Source organism: Lepisma saccharinum, chromosome 12 (assembly GCF_977018435.1).
Source record: "Lepisma saccharinum chromosome 12, izLepSacc3.1, whole genome shotgun sequence".
NCBI lineage: Eukaryota > Metazoa > Arthropoda > Insecta > Zygentoma > Lepismatidae > Lepisma > Lepisma saccharinum.
Window position 1 is genome coordinate 53,956,452 of NC_139240.1, and position 26,704 is coordinate 53,983,155.

The window sequence follows — 26,704 nt, forward strand, 5'->3', positions numbered from 1 at the left end:
CCTCTTTAACTCTGTCCTTCCCCGAACAAATTTCCTTATCAACTTTGTACTTGGTCTCGTTTCGAAGGTACAAACCCACGAAATATTTCCTCCTCCAACAGCATCTCACCCTGGTTCAGATGGTGTTAGAGAGGCCATTGCTCTGCTCTACTAAACGTTTTTGCTACACTTCTTGAATCTCCCGTGTTCCAAAACATCATAAGCCTATACCACAACTGTTTTACAGTCATTCTGCGTTACTCGTGACCATCGACGTAAGTGCGCATGGGCAAACTGAACGCGTCCACATATATAGTAAGAGTGACGGCTGCGGATGCAACGCGAAAATTGTCCTTGTTTCACGTTGACAGGGTTTTGTATCGAGTTGTAACAGAAATCACGTATTACCAACGCAAGAAACGAAAGATAACAAACAACCGAACGCATACAAGGGAAATACTGGTTTGAAACTTACTGCGTGCATTTTTCTACCGGCTTCCTCTTTTGTGATTTCATTCGGCTGTTTCAGCTTGGCTCGTGTTCCAACGGTGTAATCTGGCTCGAGGTACAACATCGAACAGAACTATTTCAAGCTGACTCTAGTTTCCGCTAAGAGGTGAATTTCCTGGTAATGTGTGAGTCTATTAAATATCCAGGAAATGCAAAACAAAATAATCGTAGAATCCGTTGTTAAAGCCACAGCAGCTACCAGGACACGTTTCCGGCTAAGAAATAAGTTGCGCATCCTGGCGGAAAGGAATTGTTGTCGTATGAAGATAAATGAATCTTCAAAATATGATTTTCAGAAATCACAAAACAACTGGACTTATATTTCCTGTAAGAGCTTTCCACAGAACTTACTAAACCATTTGAATCCAAATTGCATCCTCTGAAATATTTAACAAACGCAAGACGCTGCCTTTGGAAACTCTATTTTCTCCACATTATCTCCCTATCATGGGACTGATTAGCATAGTTGATTCTTACTCTTGGAATCACACTTCCGCTCACCGTCTCAAGAAACGTTTTGATCATCCCAAAGATCCCGTTCTCCTCTTAGTTTAACCTCTGTTTTAGGAGTGAGAGGGAAAAATTATAGTTTGGTTACTCCTTCGACATATACATTTGTAAACGTTGCACAAGATATATAATTTCATACCACGACACACAAACTATAAGAGACTGAATGTAAGAACATTGAAAAATGTTTCCACGAAACATGTAATTTTTTCTTTTCCCGCCAATAGTTCCCTACAAGCAGTACAACAAAGAGCCAATCAGATAGTTCGTATTGAAGATAACGAAAGATGATTGGCTCCTAGTCTCACGTGCACTCCAATACACTAGAAGTATTGGCGAGAAGGAAACACATTGGCAAATATTCTATCTACTTTTAAGTTGATTGATTACTTGGCTCACGTGCACTCGAATACGCCAGAAGTGTTGATGGGGAAGGAACAGATTGGTAAATTCTCATTGTAAGTTTTGTTTCTATTCCAGATAAACTTGTCTTGGGATAGTCATCCGACTAGAAATTGCCAGAAACAATGGGTATAATTTCTGCATCATATCTGGTAGATGCAGGTATCTTCATCATAACCCTTTGTTTTCTCGTTTACATCTACTTTGACCATGTATTCAAGCATTGGAAGAAGCGAGGAGTACCCTACGTAGAGCCAAGTATGTTCTTCGGGAATCTCAAGCCTGTGATATCACAGGAGAAGCACTTGGCTGACAACCTTGTGGACTTGTACACGGCTTATCCAGAAGAGAAAGTGATAGGGACATACTTTTTTGGCAAGCCAACTCTTCTAATCAGAGACGTTGAGCTGGTGAAGAACGTTCTCGTCAAAGACTTCGATTACTTCCAAGACCACGACTTCAAAGTCCACGAAGATTTGGATCAACTCAACTCCAAAACTCTCTTCTTCTCCAGAGGCCACAGGTGGAAGAAACTGCGAGCAAAACTGTCTCCAGCGTTCACTTCTGGGAAAGTCAAGAAGATGTTCCCGCTGTTCCTCAAGTCAACGGACAAGCTGAAGAAGTTCCTTGAGATGCCAGCAGAGACAGGACAAGTTCTGAACATCAAAGACATCTTCTCGAGAGCTTCTGCCGACGTCATAGGATCCTGTGCTTTCGGGATCGAGTTCGATTCCCTAAAGGATCCAAGTTGCGAGTTCTTCCAGATGGGTCAAAGGGTTTTCAAACCTTCCAGCAGGTTGGCTCAGTTTAAGATTATGGTGGTCTTCTTCGTCCCAGCGCTTGCAAAGATTCTCAGGATTCGATTGGTTGAGCAAGAGGTGGAGGATTTCTTCAGGAGGGTAGTGAAGCAAAATGTCGAGTATCGAACAAGGAATGATATGACAAGAGGAGACTTCATGGACTTGCTCATAGAGTTGAAGAAAAAAGGCCACGTTGAGGAAGACGAGGACGATAGGTCACAATCAACAAAGGAAGTCATACATGAAGGTAAATATGTAAAATATATATACATTTTTTTCAATATTATTTTTTTTTGCATTAGATTCAAAGAAGGGTGAGGTAGGGTTGGTGGAATACTATGTGGTCCTCCTGGCTAGATCCGAGGGAACCGCTGACCAACGACAGGTGTGGTTCTCCATTCATATTGGGGATTAGGCGTAGAGCTGACAACTCTGCACTGTAAAAAGTTATGTCACGAAACAAAAGCATGAGGCCATGGATGTTCCTAAGGTAAAATAGTCCCCATTCGGATCTCCGGGCGGGAACTGCTTTAGGAGGTCCCTTGACTAAGTATAGGATGTACACTAAGAACAAGGATATTAAATTAGGCACCTAGAATGTTCTGAGCCTTTATCGCCTGGGGCATTTCAGTCTACAGTTAATGAGATTCATGTTAAGATATTATTGGAATAATTAAATCAAGGTGGGCAGACAATGTGGCTGGAATGGGAAAGGATAGATAATTCTTATTGGGAAACCTGATGGTAATAGTCCTGTAGGAAGGTCAAGACGAAGATGGAGATGCCCAATTGTTAGATTGAGGCCTAAAGGAAATCCGTAAGGATGAAAAAAATTGGATTGATCTTGCCCAGGATAAGTAGGGATAGATGAAAGGCTTATGTTACTGCAGCCATAAACCTTCGGATTTATGAAGGCTAGAGAGTTTGTTAGTTAGTTTTATTTCTTGATGTTGTATTTCGTTACAAACCTTTTCTTTATTAAATAACTGTACTAAACTTCGAGAGAATTTAACTCTGTAGCACATCTGAGGAAGACGCAGCTTCTTCCGTGTCACTCCTGCATAATCCACTGAACTATACACGTCGTAGGAGCTTAGAGACTGCACTTTCACATATGACACACACACGTTAAGATCTATTGGTACAGGTCTACTTCTACGGAGCTAGATTTGTTCTCTGGTTTCATGTTACTTTGTATTGTACGTCGCGTTTCTACTACTTTTAGCTAATCGCTAATCGCGGCGATGAGGATAAGTGACGATCAGATGAAATTGATGCAAGAACACTCACAATGAACACCCATACCAAGCCTGAGTCCATTCAGCACAGCTGACTATCGTGTTGGCGAACCTAACATTCCAAATTCGCTTGTAACCGATCAGGTTGGAACCTGTTAATATATGCAACATCAATTAGCGTCAACATGAACAAAACTTACTACAATCATGGTGGCACATTTCTGTAACTTCAGTAGCTAGTGGATATACGGTACGTAAAAAAACAGATTTCTGTAATTTTTACTTCACTTGATGACCAATTACTCTGCCTCTATTTCTAGATTTCTCAATGGATGATCTCACGGCGCAAGTTCTGGCCTTCTTCTCGGCGGGATTCGAAACCCAAGCTTCCACGATGACATTCGCTCTGTGCGAGCTAGCTGTCAACCCAGATATACAAGAACGTCTTTGGGAGGAAATCCAAACTGTGACAGATAAGTACGGAGGGAGCATTACGTACGAAGCAGTGCAAGAAATGGAATATCTGGACAAAATAATTTCAGGTAATTCTTCTTCGCTTACTTTGTGATTTGTTTTGTACTGTATATATGCAAAGTGGCGAGTAGACCAGAATATTGACTAAATATTTTCAGAAGCCTTTTTGGGAGTCACGCTGTATTTCAGAATTGGCCATAATACATGGGCGAAAGTGAATATACGCCTCATAAAAATTCTAAAAATTATAATTATAATAAGATTTATTGTGATTGTATATTCTTGTATAAGTTACTATTACTTCAAAGAAACTAAAATCTCAGATGATTCAAGGCCTCTTGAATTCATTTCATCTAAACTGTTTTTTGGGTATATAAACTAGAAGCGGATCTAATCTACAATGTACAACTTACATTCAAATATGTTCGCTGAGGACGCTGTGGACGCTAAAGAGAGCCATGATACGCTACGGCCCCACCAATTAGAAAATATGATGCTTGAAATATACAAAGAGTACATAAAGTATGGTTGCCATTTCAAAAATTCTCAGTATACTTAGTCTGGAGAAATGATCCTATGAGTTTCGATGGAGAAAATATCGTTGAATACTAAGTGACTTGGCTTCAGAATACAAGATTAGGTTATCCATTCATCTACGATTGAATCGTTTTCTAAAATTGCAGAGTGGCAGACTTTCTGTCAACAGGCAACATCATAGGTAAGTGAAATGTATCGAGTCATTGAAGCGGTGACTGAACTTCATGTACACCTAATATAATTGGAGACCCTTCTTTTACAGCAATCCCAGGGCCTACCGATAGCGTAGTGATAACGTTTATACCACTGAGGAATAGCTAGCCTAGTAGAGACAGCTCAATCAATCTCAGATCTCTAATTATTTTCAAATCGCAATATATATTGTCTTGTTGAGGCCACAGTTTACATACAAGACTTCTTTTTTTCACTCGCTTCTCGTCTCTCGGTGAGATCAGCAGGTAAGACTGGAAGGAGATACTCTAGCTGGCTTTTCCTCCGCCTCACCAGTTTCAGGTAGAAACGGCCACCAGAAGGGAAAGGGTAGATATCTGCCTCTACCTCCCTTGTCCCCTTCCCCCGCTGCAATGGTCGAAAGGTACCCCGGTCTATCTGCTATAGGAACAGATAAGGGATTGGTTCCCCCTCGATTCCTTTATAAATTCTCTGAAGAATTCAGGGGAGAAATTTCTGCAGTACTTACGTTCTCTGAATTTACACCACAACTTTATACACGTTGTATAATGTGGGATGTAAAAAATATAGTTTTATTGCTTATGAAATGGGAACGTACTATGTGCAGACAAAAATACTTGGAAATGTTATGCTTTCTTTTATTTTTTTTTCAAATATGAAAGATATGATTAAATAACAAATATTTGCTCACGCTCTCTGTCACTCTCGTCTTAGTAGTGCATCCGTGGGGTGGCGCTTTTCTTCGTCTTTGTTGTCGGCAGACGTCCGTGGGGGAGTGGTGATCACAGCGCGCTACGACAGCACGGGTTCGAACCACGACCTGGGAATGGATGTTCCTTGTGTGTGGCCTATCATAAATTTTATCATATCTTCGCGATTAACCAAATGTGGTGAAAAGCGACCCTAAGTAACAAAAATCAAATCATTGACTGATTGTTTGATAGTTTATTTTATTTCGCTTTCCTTCCACTTTTGGCTCATCGCGAAGATGATACAATAAAATTGATGAAGGGACACACACAAGGAACGCCGGCCCCTGTGGCCGAGTGGTTAGCGCATCGCGCTGCGACGCCAAGGGTCCCGGGTTCGAATCCCACTCGGGCTTGGTTGTTTGTGAATGTCCATTCATCAATTTCATCATTTCATCACTCATCCCAATCTTCGCAAACTAGCCAAGAGGCAAAAAACGCGAAGTAAAATAAATTAATCAATCAATCAACACACAAGGAACAGCCATGGCCAGGCCGAGATTTCTGGCTAAGTAGTCAAATCAAATCTCTTTATATTTTTGAAAAGAGAGGGAGTTACATGTACGTTTTGTAGTAGCCAATCCTCAATTCGCAATCTTTTCCCGCCTTTGCCTTTTTTTTTAAAGGAATACTGGGCCCTAAAAGGAGGTGGCTTTGACCCTATCAACCTCCCTTGGGCACGCCACTGATTGCTACCCCAAGTGTCGACGTCACCGCACGTCACTGGTTGTTACCTTGTAATCAATGGACCCGTGTTCGGTACCCGGTGGATGGACATAATGGTTCGGATCCCACTTTAAACTGTAAGTCCAGTCCCAATTAGCCTTACTGTGCATAAACTGAACTCAAAACAAAACTGAAAAATTTTCAACGATCCCAGGTTCAAGTCCACTTGAAGCACACCAGACTTGTAATTCTGTCATGGGCTAATTGTAGACGACATGTTACTATGACATGCACATTCTTCTCTCTATTCTCGCAGAGACCTTGAGGAAGTACCTTCCAGCTCCAGGCATGCAGATTGGAAGAGAGTGCACAAAAGATTACAGAATTCCTGGAACCAGCATCACCATTGAGAGAGGGACCTCGGTCCATATCCCAGGCTATGCCATCCACCACGATCCCAAGTATTATCCAGAACCAGGGAAATTTGATCCGGAGAGGTTCAACGAGCACAACAGGAAAGCCAGGCCAAACTACACTTACTTGCCTTTTGGAGAAGGTCCAAGGTTTTGCATAGGTAAGTTTATGCCACATACACAATAAATGACGTCCCTGTTGCACCCGGCAATAATAAAGAAAACCTTCAAACTCGGGCAACCTCTTAGTAATGTGTGGCAATCTTCGCGAATACGTTTTCAATCGACATTAATGAAGAATTTCGTTTTTTAAGAGTAAAGGCTGTTCGGGAAAATGAACTTAAGTAAAAAATGCAGTATTATAGCAGACAGTTTTTTTTATGTTTAATCTTTTAATAGGAAGCATTAAAGACATTATACCTAGGTATACATGTTGGAGCATCACTGTTTGGAATCTTTAAACATGTTCAATATGAAATTATACGTGCAGTATTTTCTTTGATTTATTCAGTCTCACTTAGATGAAAGGAACAGAAAATCATAGTTTGAGATTGATGTCTTTTCCCGAACACAGTAGATTTGTGCTGTTAAATATGTTATCTCTCCTTTTCTTTCTCTCTCTCTTCCTCGTACCTGAAGGCAAAATCCTCCTTTCTCTCTCCTCTCCCCCCTCTATCTCTCATTTCTTATCTTTCTCCTTCTCTCCCTCTCCTACGTAGAGGGAAAGTATTCCTCCTCATCTCCTTTCTCTCCTTTCATTCCTACCCCTTCTCTCGCCTCTCTTCTATCTCTATCTCTCGTATTCTCTCTCTCTCTCCCACATACAACAGTTTATTTTCCATCTGACTCTAACTACGTTTGGAGTACTTGTATGTCATGTATTCATGTATATGAATTATCTATGATGTGAGAAGACAAATACAAAGAAAACTAATGGTCTCCACTTATATTTCCAGGAATGAGGTTTGCACTGCTTCAGATGAAGGTGTGTCTAGCTGTTTTGATTACGAGTTATGAGTTTCGGGTGAGCGACACACTTCAAGTTCCACTGAAGTTAGACCCCGCAGAAATGAATATGAATGTCAAAGGAGGCAGTTGGCTTCGACTATCTAGGAGACAGGCTAAGTCTTGAATGGGTGTTGCTGACTTCTTCATAAATGGTGGAAAATACAAAAACAAGACTGAGCTGTGTGTGTGACATCATGAGATATCCAAATAGTGAATCGAATATTAAAGACATAAGTTCGTTTGGAAAAGATTCAAAGTTTAATAGTTACTAAACGCACGGCCATGAAAATTGGCGGCTGGGCAGAATTGCGCTGTTGCCACATGTGGGAAAAGCAAAGCGAGAGCGGGACGAAAGTCGCTGGCTCCCGCGCACTGTGTGGCAACGTCAACCGGGCTGCGTTGCCTAGTTCGAGCGTCAGACCGACCTCTCTCCGGGGCACTTCTGTGTCACCCCTGACCTTTCGGGCAAATACTGTCAGTTTGTATCACATGGATTACAAACACCAACTCTACAACGAGATCTTTATTCTCTTTAACCTCCGAACACACGGGGCTGTGCTCCGACGTGGCAACAGCGCGAACTTCAGCCAGCCGCCTAATTTTATGGCCTTGCGTGTAGATCGAAATACTATTGCAGTTTCAGACGATAGCAAATAGGAGGAAGAGCCTGACGGTGTACTTAAGAGGCGTTCCAGAAAAAAATATCTGCGTGTGTGTGTGGGGGGGGGGGAGGGTGACAGTCGTAATTTTCATAAACGATATACGTACCTTGTATATATGCCTCTTACTGTTGATAGTTCTTCACCAGCAAATACCTAACATACACATATGTATACAAACTTAACACTTTTAATAACGAACCAACCGAAATTTCCAGAACTGCTCCAAAACCAAGGATTTTTTTCTGGAAATTAAGATCGTGACAGGGAGATATTTTTCCTGTTCCCACTTACCCAAATGTCGGGATCCTCACAATATTGACTTGCAAAAACTTGAAATGTGTGATGACATCACACCCTTTGTTTTCATAGTCTAGTAAGACAATGCAGACGAAAGGAACGTGTAAAAAATTTCAAGACGAGTCGATACTTAACTCTCGTAGAATACAAAGCTTCATTTACATTTGGCCATGATGATGATACAAGAATGTCCGACGAGTTAACTAGGCTTAAAGCCGAAATCACACGGAACTGGATTTCCAGTAGGAATACCGTAGTTGTCGCTGGACTGGCTACGTGGCTGGAAATGATATCCGCCAGGCTGGCTGCTAGACTGGTTTTGGTGACTGGACCATGTTATAATTGCAACTGGCTTCCCTGGTAGATTCTGTGGTATCAGCCAATCACAGCGATAGTTTTGTCATGTGAGTTTAGAAAGTAATAGTGTTTTTGCCTGTGGTTTCCGAGTGTTGGTTGTTTTTTGTTCGCTTCTCGATGACAGGAAAAGTAACAGAGATGAGCTGCATTCGTATTCATTAATATTTAGCAGTTTATTTAAAGAGATGACAAACAGTTGTACTTGTATAAAACAATTAATGGTGTTTTAGACAACAGCTCATTTCTCGGTCAAATATAATTCAATATAAGAAAAAATAATCTGCGTAATAGAAATATTCTAACTTCTAAAATTTCAAAAACTCAGAAATATAGAAACTCACCAATAAATAGAATGTATCACAGTTACAATATCCTTGTTGCAAACAACCAATGTGTAGATTTTTCACTTCCATTTGACAGATATAAAAGAATAATAGATTCAGTGCTATAGAAAACGAAACTCTGATAGAATATAGATTGTTTAATATAAATGTTACCATTTACAGTATGCAATACTTGTGAATTACGTATAAACCTCTTGCCTAAATGCACGGGCGCCGACTTGTCAAAATTATTGGGGGACTCTGATCACTGAAATAAATTAATGAATGACTCACTTTCTCCCTTTTTTAAGTTTTGGCCTCAGTGTTCGGAATCTCATAAAAGCTAGGGGTGTGCGGGATGCCGAAAAGTCAGGACCGGGATCGGGAAAAAAATGTCCCGTTCCGATCCGGACTTCGAGAAATGATTTCCCGAATTTTCGGGATCCCGCACAGTCGGGAAATACCGAATTGTCATTTGAAAATGTCGTTATTTCTCGACGTTTTCTGCATTGTCAATTTCTGGAACTTACCGTAAATTGTTAGTTTTTAATCCAGAAATCACTTAAAGTCAAAATGACGTGTATAATTCGAGATTTTCAGAGCTTCGGGAAATTTTTAACATTTCCCGACTCAGTAGGGAAATTTGAAAATTTTTCCCGTCCCGATCCCGTCCCGCACACCCCTAATAAAAGCCCATGAATTCCTCAAAAATATCATCTTTTTATTCACAGTTCGAATGCAGAATATTAATTGTCCACGGATGGATATGTCACAAGTTTCGTCAACCACAATAGCAAAATATTCCCGACTTTCAATATCTGCTACCACGGAGTGCAAAACATCTCCCTAATATATCAATGATCTCGTTCTGAATGTCATGTGAGAGCCATTTGTAGCCCGAACGTCCCATCCACTACCCTAGTTCATGCACATCGTCTTTTGAAACTTTTTTTTAGTAAAAATTTTAACAATACTCATAATTACATACTTAGTATATAGTAATAAGTCATGCGTTTTGCTGTCTCTGGTCATAGCCCCCCCCAAAGTTGATGGTCTAGAAAATTTTAAATGTGTATTAAAAGTTAAGTTCATGTGGCACAATTCAGAGTAAACTTTACAAGAGAAGCAAAATAATACATTAGATCCTCTTAAGCAAAATTATTTGGGGGGCTCTGCCCCCACATTGTTAATATTGGGGGGCTCGAGCCCCCCCAAGCCCCATGGAGTCGGCGCCTATCCTAAATGTATGTAGATAAGTGTATATATATCTCATATGTTACGTATGTTGTATGTTGTATGGTATATGTATTGTACGTGAATGAATGAATATGTGTTTGTATATTCCCATGTAATTTATATTGTATTAATCAAACACAGTGTACGCCTTCTGTAATTGGAGGTTCAATTCTCTGTAGAAGTGCAAAGCATAAATAAATAAAGGACGTTTGCACACTTAGCTGATGTCTGACACATTTAGTTGAACAAAATACTTTTTTATAAATGAATCCTGCCAATCTTATGCATGAATAACATACACATACCCGAGTTCATTAAAAATCTTGTTGAGTAAACATTGATTACCACGTTTTCATTCGAAGAAATTTCTAGCCCATGCTTTTATTTAATTTTAATTTTAAATAAAACAGTACCTATTTTTCTACGACGTTCTACATAAAGTACATCTACATCATTTTCCTTCGCAAAGCCTTGTGGAAACAAAAGTATACAGACAAGTACGGTAACGAGTGTCGTGTGAGGCGAAAACTATCAGATGAGCAAGTACCACACAACTAGTCCAAGTCCAACTGGAAACTCCAGCAAGAAATATAGCCTCGTGTGAATCAGGCATTAGACATCAGTAAAAGTGGTGATGTACACCAAGGTTATGCCAATCGGCTGGTTGCCCTCGGAATTATCTGTGATACCGGTACTAATAATCTGACTGCCCCCCCCCCCCACGAACTCAGAAGTACTATAGCTCTCGCCACGAAAACAAACCTTTCAAGGTCGGAGCTTCCCCTTGCCCCCTCCACACCCCTGTTCCTCCAGGGTTTCCACACTTCTTCCAAGCTGCTCGGTAGACACTTCGCGCGTTGTCCATATGCGTCGGTTCAAATTGTTGCTTATTGGCAACACTGTAAGCGGTTGGCGTGACCTTGACTGGACAGTTTTTATGGCGAGAGCTTTAGTTTCGAATCTTCTTGCGTCAATCCATTATCATAGTCGCGATTTACCTACAGGGAAAGATTATAGAACGCACGACACAACACTACAATGTGTGAATCTGCAGACAAGAACACAAGCTGATGAAACGAGCTCACTGATTGGCTGATTCAGGAAGGATAAAGGACTAGGCGCTGTAATGTATCTCTGAAAAGAGTAGGTAAACAAGCACGTATATATCGCTTCGCAGACACGTGCAGCTTGTTTCAAAACCTTGGATAATAAAACGAACTTAGTTCAGCTCTGAACACGAGTCACCGCTTTTCTTCGCAGTGGCCCATATTGGGACAAGACAGACACCGTTGGATTATAAACACAAGGATGTTCTGGCAGTTCGCCCAGAGATGCATTCGCAGAGTGGGTGGGTCCGGGCGAACTGTTGACGCTTTGGGGGGATTCGTTTTATCGGTTTGTTGAATTTAGACAGCGCAGACAGGAACGGAATTCTTGTGGAGGTTGAGGAGTGTGTGAATGTTGAAGTTCTTTCCTGCGTTCTCATCAGTTTGTGAGAATCTTGCTGCTACCAGCTTCTACGCGTTGTTGCTAGATGATGAGGCTTTACGTTGGGGTAAGTAGCATGTAAAAATCTTAGGTTATATAAAGGTGTAATCCTGTGCTCTCACTATTTTCTCAGTGCCGTATTTAAAGAGGAGTTCTCGAGGGTAAAGATAGTCCCGGGTTCGAATACCGCTCGGGCTTGGTTGTTTGTGAATGTCCATTCATCAATTTCATCATTTCATCACTCATCCCCATCTTCGCAGAATAGCCAAGAGGCACAAAACGCGAAGTAAAATAAACTAAATCAATCGGGGTAAAGAATTTTGATTGATTGAGCTGGTGTCTTCAAGTCCACTTTATGCACAGTAAGCCTAATTGGGACTGGACCTACAGTTTAAAGTGGGATCCGAACCACTATGTGCCCCCATCGGGGGTAAAGAGAAACTGCGAGGTGCATAGGGGAGTGTGGAAATACGGCGCCAGACATTCTCGATGTGGAGGTGATGCAATCGGCACCGCGCTCCGTCAGCCTTTAAACCACAGGCTTGTTCTCAGGGAGCCCCAGAGCGTACTGAAAAGAGGAGCTGATGAGGAGGCTACAGCCCTTCCAAAACTCAGTCAAAATTGAGAAAACTGGGAGAATTGCAAAGTGCTGAATTAATAACAAAACTATTTTTTCTAAAGCATAAAATGATGTTTGCATTAGTCATTGAAGTACTGAGAGAAACTATTTGCTCCTGTGCAGCATCAACCTTACGGGTATATCATCTTTGTGCTTTTTGTTATTCTTGCATAGAGACCTCCGTGGTACCGTGTATTGACTTGTACGCTAACGATCTTGTCGTCGAAAGTGTCGGGTTTGAGTCTAGGCCTGAGCATGCGCTTCTTTCTGAGTGTTCGTCCAGGCATCCAAAATTGCAGGTAAGCGATATAAAAAACACGAAACGCAAACACAACGTTTAGTCATATGTTTTTCCAATACAGACCGACATCTCATGCTTCAAAAGAAATTCTATTGTTTTGCGGATCATTGGCAGTGAGGAACCCTACTGACTTACAATTTGTATTGTTGTTATTTAGCGTCGCTTTTTGTGATACGTTTGGCTAATCACGACGCTTAGATGAAATTAATGAGTGGACACTCACAAAGGCATACCCAGGCCAGAAGATTCGGTAGCTACATTGTGATTCGGCCACTTAGGTGGCTGTTACAATTATCATTCTATTATATGTCCTTAGATGACATTTCTAGTACAAAGGCAAGTTAGTTATACGATTAACTTTGATACGTTGCTGCTTCACCAGTCCATTGAACGTACTCCTCTGAAAGAACGTTGAACTTCTGCAACAAATATACCCCTTCGAGAAAAACAATCTCTATTTCTCATGAAACCAGCTTCTCATGGCGTCTGTCAATCTACGCATGATTGTTCTTGAACTAAGTGCCTTCAAGTGAATTTTCAACAAAGCTAGATCAGGTTAATAAGATGGATGTTCAGACACTTCACAGGCCGGACGTCTGTGTGCATTTTGAGATGAACCTGTGGCAGACACTGTTGTCTTGAAATAACAGGGCGCTTGCGCTTTGTCAATCTCCCCACCCATCATTTCATCCTGATGGGAATGAGATATAGACTCTATACATTGGGCTCACCAAATTTGACAAAAATGCTTGGAAAAAGTTCATAAGGTGCGTGCGTCTTGAGACTGAATGGTGCCATACATCTATCATAATTTTTAGAATTTATTTCGACTAATCTATGTGGAATACGACATTAATATTTGTTATGTATCAACCAGTAACACTTCAAGTCTTTATGAATGTCTACAAATGTTCAATGTGGCTTCCACCTGTTGTGGCTCAATGTATTTTACAAAGACACAAATGCAATAGTCTAAAGGCTGGAGACGTGTGAAAGTCGCCATTTTGTTTAACACTACACCAGCGCCACAAGTCTTGCGAATGAAAACAAAACTTGAAAGATTTTCTCATTGTTGTACAACAAACCTCATTGTTGCGTGAAAATAATAAACCTGATATGTTGTTTACTCTATTATGATACATACTGTATATGTGATTTTCGTTCCAGGTGTAACATCCTACCATCAGCTTGGGCAAGAAAGAGTATAAAGTGACAAGTAGCATGGCTATCATAACTTCATGCTGGTTACTTGATCTCCTTAGCGTCCTTATAGTCTTCATCGGGGCTGCATTCCTCCTCGCACAGCGGGCGCACAGGTACTGGGAGAAGAAGGGGGTGTCCTTCATAAAACCAACCCCATTCATTGGAAACGCATTTGACTCTTTCATTCGCAGAAAGAACATGGCTCTAGTCATGAAAGACATCTACCTTGAGCTCAAGGGAGAGCCTTACGGTGGTTTTTATATATTCACTAACCCGGTCTTCCTACCAAGAGATCCGGAGCTTCTGAAAGCCATCCTCGTGAAGGACTTCAACAACTTTCGCGATCACGAAATGATGATCAGCGAAGAGTTGGACCCTCTTGAAGGCAAGAGCCTCTTCAACATAAGAGGGCAAAGATGGAGGCACATGCGCGTCAAGTTATCTCCGGTCTTCACCAGCGGGAAGATGAAGAACATGTTCCGACTTGTCCAGGACTGTGCCAAGGACTTGCAGGAGTACCTGGAGCTGTCGACGGACGGCGATAACCCTCTGGAGGTGAAGGACTTCCTGTCCAGGTTCACCGTTGACGTCATCGCCTCGTGCGCCTTCGGTGTCCAGTGCAACTCGTTCAAGGATCCCGATGCAGAGTTCGTGAGGATGGGTAGGGATTATATGGACACCACCTCGATCATCAAGGGGTTGAAGGTGACCGCTCTGTTCTTCTTCCCGAAGCTGGCAAAGCTGCTTCGGCTCAGGTTCGTCTCGGATGAGGTCAATAGGTTCTTCCGTACTCTAGTGAGGAACACTATCGACTATAGAGAGAGTAACTACGAGGTTAGGAATGACTTCATGGACCTGCTCATCCAGCTCAAAACCAAAGGGCATGTCGACGGCGAGGAGATGATCAACGATACGAGTTATCTCGATGAGGGATACCAACCTAGGGGTGAGTCTAATAAGCTTTTTGTTCATTTAGTTACTTATATTAAGACCCTGAAGTAATTACTAATACCTAAAACAACACGTAGGCACTCCTATCTTGGAGGTCGAGGTATAGAACCTTTAAATTTAATTGGCTTATTTTACTACACTTTTCTGACACTTTTGGCTAATGGTGATAACAATAGATGAATGATGGGACAATCACAAATATACACGGACCACACAACATAATTCTGGTGAAGGATTATACTAGTTGTGAGCCCGGATGCCAGAGTTTCGTTCGTCTGCAAATTGCAGTCCAGGGTGTACTACGTGAAAGAGATGTTGACATTTGGGTGTCTCAAGAACGGAGTCACCTCTTACACTCCGAAGAGAAGTTGCCATTTGGGTACATCACCCTTAAGAGACCCCTCTTATGATCCATAAAGATGCCAATACTATACTATTACAGGTCTTATTATTTACTAACGTAAAGCATTTCTCTGCTCATGAAAACAAGCCAAAAAGGCTTATGGGCGCCGAGGTAAGAGTTCCACAACATTCACGGCCTTGGCCAGTGTGGAGGTTACGTGATCAACACCCTCCAGAGTTGTCCGCAGGTGCCCATTTTATGAGCGATTGGGTAAACATCAGTCACCTTATGCAAGAGTGATCACCTACCCGACGAACCTGGGTCGATAGAAAAAGCGAAAGACAGATGCAGAGGAAGCAAAAAGGTGGGAAAAGGAAAGATAGGAAGAATGTGAGGAAGGAAAAGAAAGAGTTAGAGAAAGAGTGAAAGTTAGGGAAAACTAGTAAACAGATGGAGAAAGAGAGAAGGAGGGGATTGAGATGAAACACACAAAAGAGAGAGAGATAGAAGTAAAGATAGGAATAAAAAGAGAAGAGAAATGAAGGAACAAAGAAAGAGACAGGGAAAGAGAGTAAGAAAAATAGATAGTAAGTAGATTGATAGAGAGAAATAAAATATATCATAGAGAAGCAGGGGATTAAAATAGAGTTAAAGACGTAGAAAGAATACAGAGAAAGAAAGATAGGGATACGGGAAAACGAAAAAGAGGGTGAATGAAAGGAAATATTATCAGCCATAAGTACCCAAGAAAACAGAGCACATCTGAAAGCGCTTCGTCCACCGATCCGAACGATCTTCGGCTACGGCATTGGCGAGTGTCTCATTAATCTAATCATCATTCATCCTTGCAGTCGCGATGAACCTAAAGAACCATAAAGCGACATAAAATAAGAAAATACAGAATAAGCCAAGTCTGGGCAACTCGCTTCAATTGTGGAAGGGCGCTCTCATATGCACACGTGGACTGCGGATCGTTGTAAAGGAGGCTTCGTCGGTTGCGTTCGTACAGTGTAACAGCGGGAGCGCTCTCTGACCTCCACAAGTGTAAGCAAGTTCCCCAGGCCTCTTACGTATAAATAATACATTAAATGCTTAGACAGTACATTGTTTCCAACGTTGCTCATTTCAGAATTGGATTATGACGACATAACGGCGCAGGCTCTCATTTTCTTCATCGGAGGGTTCGAGACTTCTTCCACAGCGATGAGCTTCGCCCTGTACGAGCTGGCCCTCAATCCTGACATTCAAGAAAACTTGAGGGATGAAATCGACGCCATGCTGGAGGATTGGAACGGTCGGATTACATATCAGGGACTCCAAGAGCTGGAATACTTGCACAAAGTTGTATCAGGTTAGTATTCCTACAAGGAGTGTACTTTAAAAGAACTTACCTAGTATTGGAGCTCTACGATGGAGGATTGGCTTGTACTACTGCCTTGTAATGGAGGGGTCCAATCCAGCCTATTTGTTTGAATTTTGAGTTTTGTTTTAAGTCCGCTTTTATGCACAGATAGGCTAATTGGGACTTGACCTACAGTTTAAAGTGGGATCCGAACCACCATGTGCTCCCACCTGGTATCGAACTCGGAACTCACTGAGTACAACACGTTATCACTACGCCATAGAGGAGGCCCAGCCTATTTGTGTATGTGTTGTCACCAGTAAAGTAAAAAAAAAAAAAAAGTAAAGTGCTCCCCTGTGCTTTGAAACACGCCATGGAGACGTATAGGGAGTGCGGAATTTGGGCCCCAGACATTCTTGATCACGGCCAAAGGTGGGGTGATGTGATCAGCACCACGCTCTGGCCGTCTTTACACCCCAGAGTAAAGTTTCCTCCACCTACCCACTTTATACGACTCTGGGTGGGCGCCGGAGCCGCTATAACAGGTGGGGAAAATCCCGGTTCTCCTCCGCCGGGGATCGAAACCGGGTCTCTCGCATGTTGTTTCTAGTAATCACAAATTCCAATTGAAGCCCACTTTATGCTTACATAGGCTAATCGCGACAGGACCTAAAGCTTAAACTGGAATCCGAACCACCGTGCAATGTAGTTACACCAGGAATCGAACACGGAACCCATTGATTACATTAACAATCGCATTAGTAATTTTCACTCTGAAAATTCAGCGTTTCGTTTACTGCATCGAGCCTGGTAACACGCCATATTTGTGTAAGAGCGCTCTCCTATGCATGTGTGGGCTGTAGAGAAATTAGCGTTCGTACAGTGGAAATCCTCTATTCACCTGATTCGTAACAGTGAAGCGTGATCATGGGAAAAGAAACAGGAGGCGATTCCGTGAAAAGGAGGGAGCCTTCCCTCGCAGTTATTTTACCTCTTAATACAAAGTCTCTCCCACTCTTGATCTGCTTAGTGACCTTGAAGTGTAGTGTGCAGACGGGAAGTGCACACTAAACATAGTGTTCGCTGGTCTTCACAAGTGTTTGCGAGTTACTTAAGCTTGTACTACATTATGCAGTAAAAACAACATTTTCATTGCTGGATAAGTTTATGTAATAAAGAATATAAATAAAATATAATATAGGTGAACCAAGGGTGGTATTAGTTAAGCTTCAAAGGCAATTTACACATCTCTAATCTATATATGTATATAAAAATGGATGTATGCATGTTTGTTCCGGCATAACTCTCGAACGCCTGGAGCGATTTCAACCAAACTTGGTACACGTATCACTTACAATGTGGAAAGAAATACTGTTGGGGTAAGACATCTCTGGCACCACTAGGAGTGGGGGTGGGAAGGAGACATAATAGTATTCTGTTGCGAGGCATTTTCGTGTGTCATATCCTGCAAGTTATGATTCCCGCTACACAGCACGGCGAATTTGGTTGCATACGCAGAAGGTGCAAAATTGCTATAGTTTTCGAGGTCGCTAAGATGAATAGTGGCACTCCCAATACCGCTCAACTCGAAGTTAATTTTACACTATAGTTAGAATTCATTATTTCCCTGTCTAATAGAAGATTGAGATAAATAAATACCCGGGTAACGCAGGGAAATCAGCTAGTGAGGGATAAATTTCTGAACTTAAAAGAAATAAAGTCCTCTAACAAATTAAGAACGTGTTGCAAATGGATATTTCGTAAAATTGTTTGGAACTAAAAAAAAAAATACAGAAACGTTACATATGGCCACCTTTGGACAGGGGATCCAAAGGTGGCCCACGGCTTATAGTTGCTTAGAAAATGTTTCTTGTGCTCAAGAAAAGATATTTATTCATGTTTATTCACGTTTCTACAATTTATTAGAGGAAATTGTTGATCTCAAACTTTTGATTGTTGACATGTGCATTACATACAGAAACGACAAATAGCTGACCTCCGTGGAGGAGTGCTTACTACAGCACTTACGATGTCAGAGGGTCCCGTGTTCGAATCCCGGCCTGGGTATGGGTGTTCTTTGTGAGTGTTTCTTCATCAATTTCATCATATCATTACTCATTCTGATCTTCGCGATTAGCCAAAAGTGCCAGAAAAGCAAAGTTAAATAAACCAAATCAGCCATGGGCCTCATTAGGAACTCGTTTCTGGATCACGTTTTTAAACAAAAATAGGTGTAGTTGCTTTGACACCAAAAAAATGTTTATGAGCTTTCAAAATATGTATAATATATGAACATTCGTTAATTTCAAGGATGTACAAACACACATTTCTTTTTTTGATTTGATTTAGTTTATTTTACTTCGCGTTTTGTGCCTCTTGGCTAATTTGCGAAGATGGGTATGAGTGATGAAATGATGAAATTGATGAATGGACATTCACAAACAACCAAGCCCGACCGGGATTCGAACCCGGGACCCTTGGCGTCGCAGCGCCACATTTCTTACTTACCTGAAAATAACAACGACGACTAAACTGCTCGCTTACAATCACAAAAACTTACATAAAATGGCTGCTGGCAGCCCGAGACAGTTGGTTTTCTGATTGGTGCAATTGAATGGGGCTAGGTACATTAAAGTAGTGCCATCTGTTAGCCGTTTTAAATACTAATATGATTTTCGTAAAGTGGGCCACCTTGGGAACACTGGCTATCTTTGGCTCACCTACCTTATAGCTTCCCAAAAAGATTAGCAACTCGGTGCTACATATGAAGACGGCATTTTGAAATACAATCCAGTCTCTTAACAACTTTCTTATCTGCAATCGAAAATCTGAGAATCATATTATAAATACAAAGGTCGGTCAAAAAGTAACGCACAATCCACTGTAGCTCGGAAATGGCAAGGACTGGGGAAATGAAATTTTGTAGGTGAAAGCATTGGTCCTTTGGAAATGTCACTCAATGTATGGCCCATGTGCTTCACTGCACTGCAGCCATCTTTGCATGACACGAATGCACGACCGCATGGTGCACTCATGACAGTTCAGAAGATTGGCCAACTGGGATGGACAGTGGTGCCACAACCCCCATACAGTCCTGACCTAGCGCCATCGGATTTCTATCTGTTTGGACAACTGAAGGCTCATCTGTGTGGGAAACAGTTTGGTGATGACAACAAGCTTATTGCTTGTGTGAAAAAGTGGTGTAAACACCAACCTCAAGAGTTTTACGGACGTGCATTCGTGTCATGGAAACAAACATGGCTGCAGTGCAGTGAAGCACATGGGTCATACATTGAGTGACATTTCCAAAGGACCAATGCTTCTACCTACAAAATTTTATTTCCCTATTCCTTACCATTCCCGAGCTACAGTGGATTGTGCGTTACTTTCTGACCGACTTTTGTATACAGCTTCATAATTGTTGTTAGATATTTGTACACTTGCGTTCTTAAAACACACAAAATCATTACTGGCTAACCGTGCTGTTATAATATTCCATTTTTCATCTTCATAGAAACCTTAAGGAAATACCCTCCAGCTGCCTTCACTGACCGTGTGTGTAACTCCGAATACAAGGTCCCTGGTACGGATCTGATACTGGATGCTGGAATGACTGTGGAGATACCAATTCTTGGGATCCACTACGATGAACGATTCTATCCCGATCCAGAGAAATTTGATCCGGAAAGATTCAGCGAAGAGAACAAGAAGGAAAGACCGAATTACACCTACCTGCCTTTCGGAGAAGGTCCAAGAATGTGTATAGGTACGTACTGTTGTTTACTTATTTATATATATATTTTTTCGAGCATTGTGTGTAAAGTTGAAGATGTGCAACACATGCATGTGGTGGATGTCAGCACTTGTATTGGGGAAAACCTTATTCAAAGATTTTTCTCGCAAACATATTTACCGTTACTCATAATTTGATCAATAGAAATAAAATCTTGCCAACACTTTGCTCACAGATACTTCTCAGAGCTCACAGATACTTCTCAGATGATGATTTTCAGTAATTTCCGCTTACTTTTAAGGAAAGAAAGCAATCTCCTAATCTATTTTTAACACCTGACATCACAAAAATAACTAGAATATCCATAATTTGAAGCACAGAATTTTACTCCTTTTCCAATTCTTGGATATTAAATAGCAATATTCTCATAAGCGAATAAAAATATAACAAGCTTCGTTTTAACATATTTCCAAAAAAGGAAAGAATTTTAACTTGAGGTAGTTTAGATTGAGGTAGTGGCCGCGGTTGCTCAGTCGGTAACGCGTCTGACTACCATGCTCAAGGTCCCGGGTTCGATCGCCGGCCGGTTCAAATCCGGGAACTTTTCTAACGGTGGAAGCGGCTCCGGCGCCTACCCAGCGTCGAATAACATGGGTACCTGGGGGAAACCCTGGGGGGTAAAGGCGGTCAGGGGCGTGATGCTGATCACATCACCCTCCCTCACGACCGGATCAAGAAAGTGTGGGGCGTTACCCCCACACCCCCTATACGCCTTCAGGGCGTGGTGCTATGCACAGGGGAACACTTTACCTTTTTACCTTTAGGTAGTTTAGATTGGGACACGAAATATGATTTTAATGCCACGAACATTTCTAGCATTCTTTCAACAGTTTCAACAGCAGGGAAAAGTGACAGCCACCTTAACTCACATTCGTTCCTTCCATCCTTTCAAAGCTGGATATTTTCTTGCGAGGTCATTCTTGAATTTGCACTTTCATTTCGTTATTTCATGAAAGTGAATACAGCATTACTTAATAATAAAAATGCTCACTACGCGTTTCTGTATCGCGTATGTATGAATCGAAAAGGAACTGGTCGACCTCTGTGGCAGAGTGGTTCGCACAGCGCGGTGTACGACGCCAGGGGTTCCGGGTTCGAATCCCGGCCTGGGCATCGGTGTTCTTTGTGAGTGTCCCTTTGCCAAAGTCATAATATCATCGCTCATCCTCATCTTGACGAGTGAAGTGGCAGAAAAGCGAAGTAAAATAAACCAAATGAATCAACTGAAAAGGAACTGTACAGACTACATGCGTTCCAGCAGTCTGGGACGCGCTCAGAGGGAGAAGCAACGAGTTAGAAATTAGAATAATACTAACTAATCAGTCTGGAAAATGATCGTGTTCGGCTTCCAGATGCTAGGTGAACATTGCTCGAATACTTAACGCGCCCCAAGTGATATGCCTTAAATGATGTTCTGTTCGTTACATGTGGAAGCATTCTCTATGCAGCACATCTACTATGGTCGATGCTATACTCTCTCCAAAAAAGGAGGACATTTACCTATTTCTAAAACATCCGCCCGGACGCCGGACAGACACTGGTCCATTCCATGTTAAATCATCCAGAATTTTGTGAAAATGTCACGCACCATCCCCGATTTTGATGAAAATCGGTATACTTGTAGAACTTTTTATGCTGATTACAAAAATGACAATATTTTTTAGATTGGTCAACGGGTTCAGAAGTTACGAGCTTTTTAAAATCTCCGTGTGCGCCACTTGCGGCTCCACTTTGAATGACACGCATTGGGTTATAAATGATAGTATTTTCCCTCAGGTTTGCTGTAGAAACTTCAAGTTTGTTTTGTTTTGTTCAGAATAGTGTAAGCTTTCATTTAAATAACGTTTCAGATGAGTGTTTCAATAACCATGTATTATTATGTAAAGTTTCATGTATTTTTTATAAAAAAAAATGACTAAAATTTGATTAAAATTATATTTTTATCACCCTGTCTCTGAACCGCCCATTCCAATTTTTCCAACAGGCATTAGTACAAACTCTGAGCTACCTACATATAAAATTGGGGGGAAATTGAAGGAGGGCATTGCACGTAATTCGCTCTTGAAGTTAGTCACTTATTTTTATAAACAAAAACAACATGAAACTATACATAAAAATACATGGTTATTGAAATACTCATCTGAAACCTTATTTAAATGAAAGCTTACACTATTCTGAACAAAACAAAACAAACGTTTCTATGGCAAACTTGAGGAACAATACTATCATTTATAACCCAATGCGTGTCATTCAAAGTGGAGCCCGCAAGTGGCGTACACGGAGATTTTAAAAAGGTCGTAACTTCTGAACCCCTTGACCAATCTTTAAAATATTGTCATTTTTGTAATCGGCATTAAAAGTTATATGAGTATACCAATTTTCATCAAAATCGGGGATAGTGGGTGACATGGCCTGGATGAATTGACATGGAATAACAACCCACACATAAAAAGGAAGACATGTCCGGATAGAAGAGGACGTCTGGTCAACCTATGCATGGATTAACTTTCACTCGCACGTTCGAGTCTTTTAATATGACAATAATCGTAGACATGTAAAATATCCGTCCTGGCAGCTTCAGCCCACAATCACCTATTTCATTTTCGTATGTGTATTGGTAATATAGACTAAACTACATTTTAACACTGAGATGATAACTATGATCACTTAATATCGGAATAAAAATTATAGATACTAAGAGTTTTGGACCCCAATTAAAATTTAACCAGTAGATCTGCATAAAAAGGACTTACATCAAAATTTACCTTACTCAATTCTGCGTTAACCTATGGTAACCAAATGTTTTTTCCAGGATGCCTTCTATTTTTTATCGTCATGAGAAAAAAAGAGCCGGTTTTCTGTTGTTTTTGTAGTTTTGCAAAACAATCGCTCTCTTTGAAATTCTAAAAATAGAAAAACGGTTGGTCCGATCGAGATGAAATTTTAATGCGGTGCGGGCAGAAAGGTTTTAAACAGAATTCTTAATTTTCAGATTTCAAAAATTGGTCATAAAACCATTCTTATCAATTTTGTGAAACAACTTCTTTCTTCATTGAAGATTAGGCACACACAGGAGATGTACTACGTAGAAATTTTCAGCGAGAAATGCAGGCTCGACCAGGACTCGAACCCGGATCTCTGGCATACCGTGCCCTTAGTTTTAGGTAGTCCTACAAATACAATATTTGTCTTGTTTTGAAGCTCTTTGCATCCGTTTTTAAAATCCATTATCATTGTCACTTCACGTTACGTAACCGTTTTATACACATTCGTATTCAACTGACTAAAGATGTACGTGGAACCTGGCAACACTGATTCGCAGACAGCCTGTAGTTTCCACGGTTCAACGGACATCGCTGTGTGATGATTTCAGTAGGAATGTGTCTCCATGGAAAAACTCTGGGGTTCACCCAGCCTCTTATAAATGGGCACTTGGGAGGAGAGGTAAAGCGACCGGAGCGTGGTGCTGGTCACATCACCTCCATAGAGATTGTGAATCCACATCACCCGTGCTTGGGTTCTGCTGAGAGAATGCTGCATTTATACCAGCATGTTCTAAACTTTTTTTTCTTCTTGCAGGAATGCGTTTTGGCCTGATGCAGACAAAAGTGGGTTTGGTGACCATTTTGTCCAAATTCGAGGTCGACGTGTGCGAGAAGACACCAATCCCAATGGAGTACGATCCAACGAGCTTCGTCTTGGCCCCCAAGAACGGCATGTGGCTGAGAATCAAGAGGAGAACAGACCTAGGAACCTATGATTGAAAATCTGCGTGCGCAATCTTTGTATATTCCGACAAGTGCATTATGTCATTAAACCGCTTTTTGCACGAGTATATATGGATTTTGTTTTATTTTCTTGTTCACTGTAATTCTCCATACTTCTCTTCGCATTTCTACACAGGGTACGTCACGACAATTGAACTGTTTCAAAACTGGAGACTTCTGCTTTCAAACAGTCCAATTTTTGTTATGTATTTAGTATATTGACTGATTCAATTAGGCTATTTAACGTCGCTTTCTGTCACTTTTGGCCAATCGCGAAGATGAGGATAAGTTATGATATTGATGAAGGGACACTAACAAAGAACACCTTGCCCAGCCCAGGATTCGAACCCGGGACCCCTGACGTAGAAGCTCGCTGGCCAACCACTCCGCCACTGAGCTCGCCGGACATAGTATTTTATTATCATGTACTATAGAAATAATACGAGGCGTATTCGTAAAGTAAGTACCGTTTGCAAATATTGCCGCTGTAGCGATGCAGTTGCGACCGTGTGAGTTCTCGCTGACGTCATTTATCCGTTAGTTAGCCACAGGCAAGCGTGGGAGCAGGTCATGCTTTTTCTTCGTAGTTTTCTGAAGGTTTGAAATGTTCAAGAAAATGAATCGGCCCGCCCGGTCTGTGATTTGTTTCCTCAAGGCAAGAATGGTTGAATTCTTGCCTAGAGGACAGACCCCCCCCCACCCCCCAACAAAAATGCCTGCTCTAACACATAAATCCGGCTGCGTCGTGCAATTCAAAATAAAAGACGCGGAATGCTTAGCGAAGGCATTGTGTTGCTTCACGACAATGCTCGTCCGCATACGGCCCAACAAACTCAAAATTTCATCACGTCATTCGGCTAGGAATAATTCGTTCATCCACAAACAGCCCTGACTTGGCACCAAGTGACTACCATCTCTTTCTTCATCTGAAGAAGAAATTTCTTGCAGCGTTTCGACGAGGATAACGACGAAGAAGCAGCAGTGCATGGATGGCTTTCGTCACAGGTGGGAACATTCTATGATGATGGGATACAAAAACTAGTGTCACGCTACGACAAATGCTTGAACAATGGTTAAAACTACGTACAAAAGTAGTTTAAGGTCTGTAGAATACAATGGAAGTAAAAAAAGGTACGAAACTATTTTACTTTATTTTTTACACCATTTCGGCTCTTACTTTCCGAATACGCCTCGTATATATTGTATTAAAATTGCCGAACATATGAAACAATGCATTATAAAATATATTTAGTCATGAACTCAACTTCACAGTTTTAGTGCTCCAATCTTTACTTTGCAACTGACCACATGGACGCAGTGATGCTTTGATATACTAAAGGTACTCACTCATACTTTATGGTGCAGTAACCTCAATGGCCTAACACGTTGAATGGCGTCGCACCGAGAGTTCTAGGTTCGAATCCTAGCCTGGGCATGGATGTTTATTTGCGAGTGTTCATATAATTTTCATCTGTTCTTCGTCGTCGCGATTAGCCAAGAGTGGGAGAAAAGCGACGCCAAAGAAGAAAAAGAAATGCAAGTAAAAAGTGTGTAGTTCGTTGGTTGTTTTGGTGTTTTAAGTCCACTTTATGCGCGGACGGGATAATCGGGATTGGACCTACAGTTTAAACTGAGATCTGAACCACTTTGTTCCTCCAGCGGAGATCGAACCCGGGAGCCGTTGATTGCAAGGCGACGACGTTACCACTACGCCATCGGGAAGCCCTCTTCTAAATTAGAATAGTTTCTCGGTAAATTTGAATCTCAAAATAAAACGGGAAAATATCATTCTTTTACTTGCCACTATCGTAGTGAAATAGTATTTTACAGTAATAGTTGGCTTCTCTGTTTTTGTGGCGGAGTGGTTAGCGCATCGCGCAACGACGCCAGGGGTCCCGGGTTCGAATCCTGGCTTGGGCATGGATGTTTGTGAATGTCCATTCATCAATTTCATCATATCATCACTCATTTCCATCTTTGCAAATTAGCCAAAAGTGGCACAAAAAGCGAAGTAAAATAAAGCAAATCAATCAATCAATTAATCTTTAGAATTCTCCCAAAGGAGTGAAGGAGATATAAAAACAGCCGACCTCCGTGGCGTAGTGGTTAGGATGAAGTGGATGGAAGTCAGAGGTTCCAGACTTCAACCCTCGTCGAGGCATGGAATGAATCATTGTTTTTGTTCATTCAGTTCATCATCCTTACAAGTAGAGAATAATTATGGTCTTATATATTACTTATTAAGTAAATTGTTGTTATGGTTCATAATTAGAATCTATTCATAAAATAATATGAAATATTTCAGCAATATCTATAATATTATTTAATTTTGGAATCAATTGTCTCCAACTTATAGCAGTAATTGCTTTCCTTAATATGTAATTTTAATGCTTATTGCAGAGATAAAGAAGTCAATACACATTATATAGAACGCAATTTGGTGGATAGAAGTGTGTTTTATATAATGATAGGGATATATGAGAATTGTTACGTCCGGGAAATCTTCGTTAAAATATTTCTAATTATAGATTAATTTAGCGTAAT

General features: G+C 41.2%; 1 protein-coding gene across 1 annotated transcript in view; it reads left to right on the forward strand.

The window, feature by feature from the left end:
• LOC145996338 (uncharacterized) overlaps positions 1–24,215 on the forward strand; it is a 28,200-nt gene extending 3,985 nt beyond the window's left edge. The window contains exons 2-9 of the mRNA XM_083132769.1: positions 1,480–2,448; positions 3,760–3,981; positions 6,374–6,631; positions 7,427–7,595; positions 13,934–14,910; positions 16,388–16,609; positions 20,115–20,366; positions 23,973–24,215. Of these exons, the coding sequence (XP_082988895.1) occupies positions 1,527–2,448; positions 3,760–3,981; positions 6,374–6,631; positions 7,427–7,595; positions 13,934–14,910; positions 16,388–16,609; positions 20,115–20,366; positions 23,973–24,157 (3,207 nt within the window). The 5' untranslated portion in view covers positions 1,480–1,526 and the 3' untranslated portion in view covers positions 24,158–24,215. The remainder of the gene's footprint in view (positions 1–1,479; positions 2,449–3,759; positions 3,982–6,373; positions 6,632–7,426; positions 7,596–13,933; positions 14,911–16,387; positions 16,610–20,114; positions 20,367–23,972) is intronic.
• Positions 24,216–26,704: the final 2,489 nt, after the last annotated feature.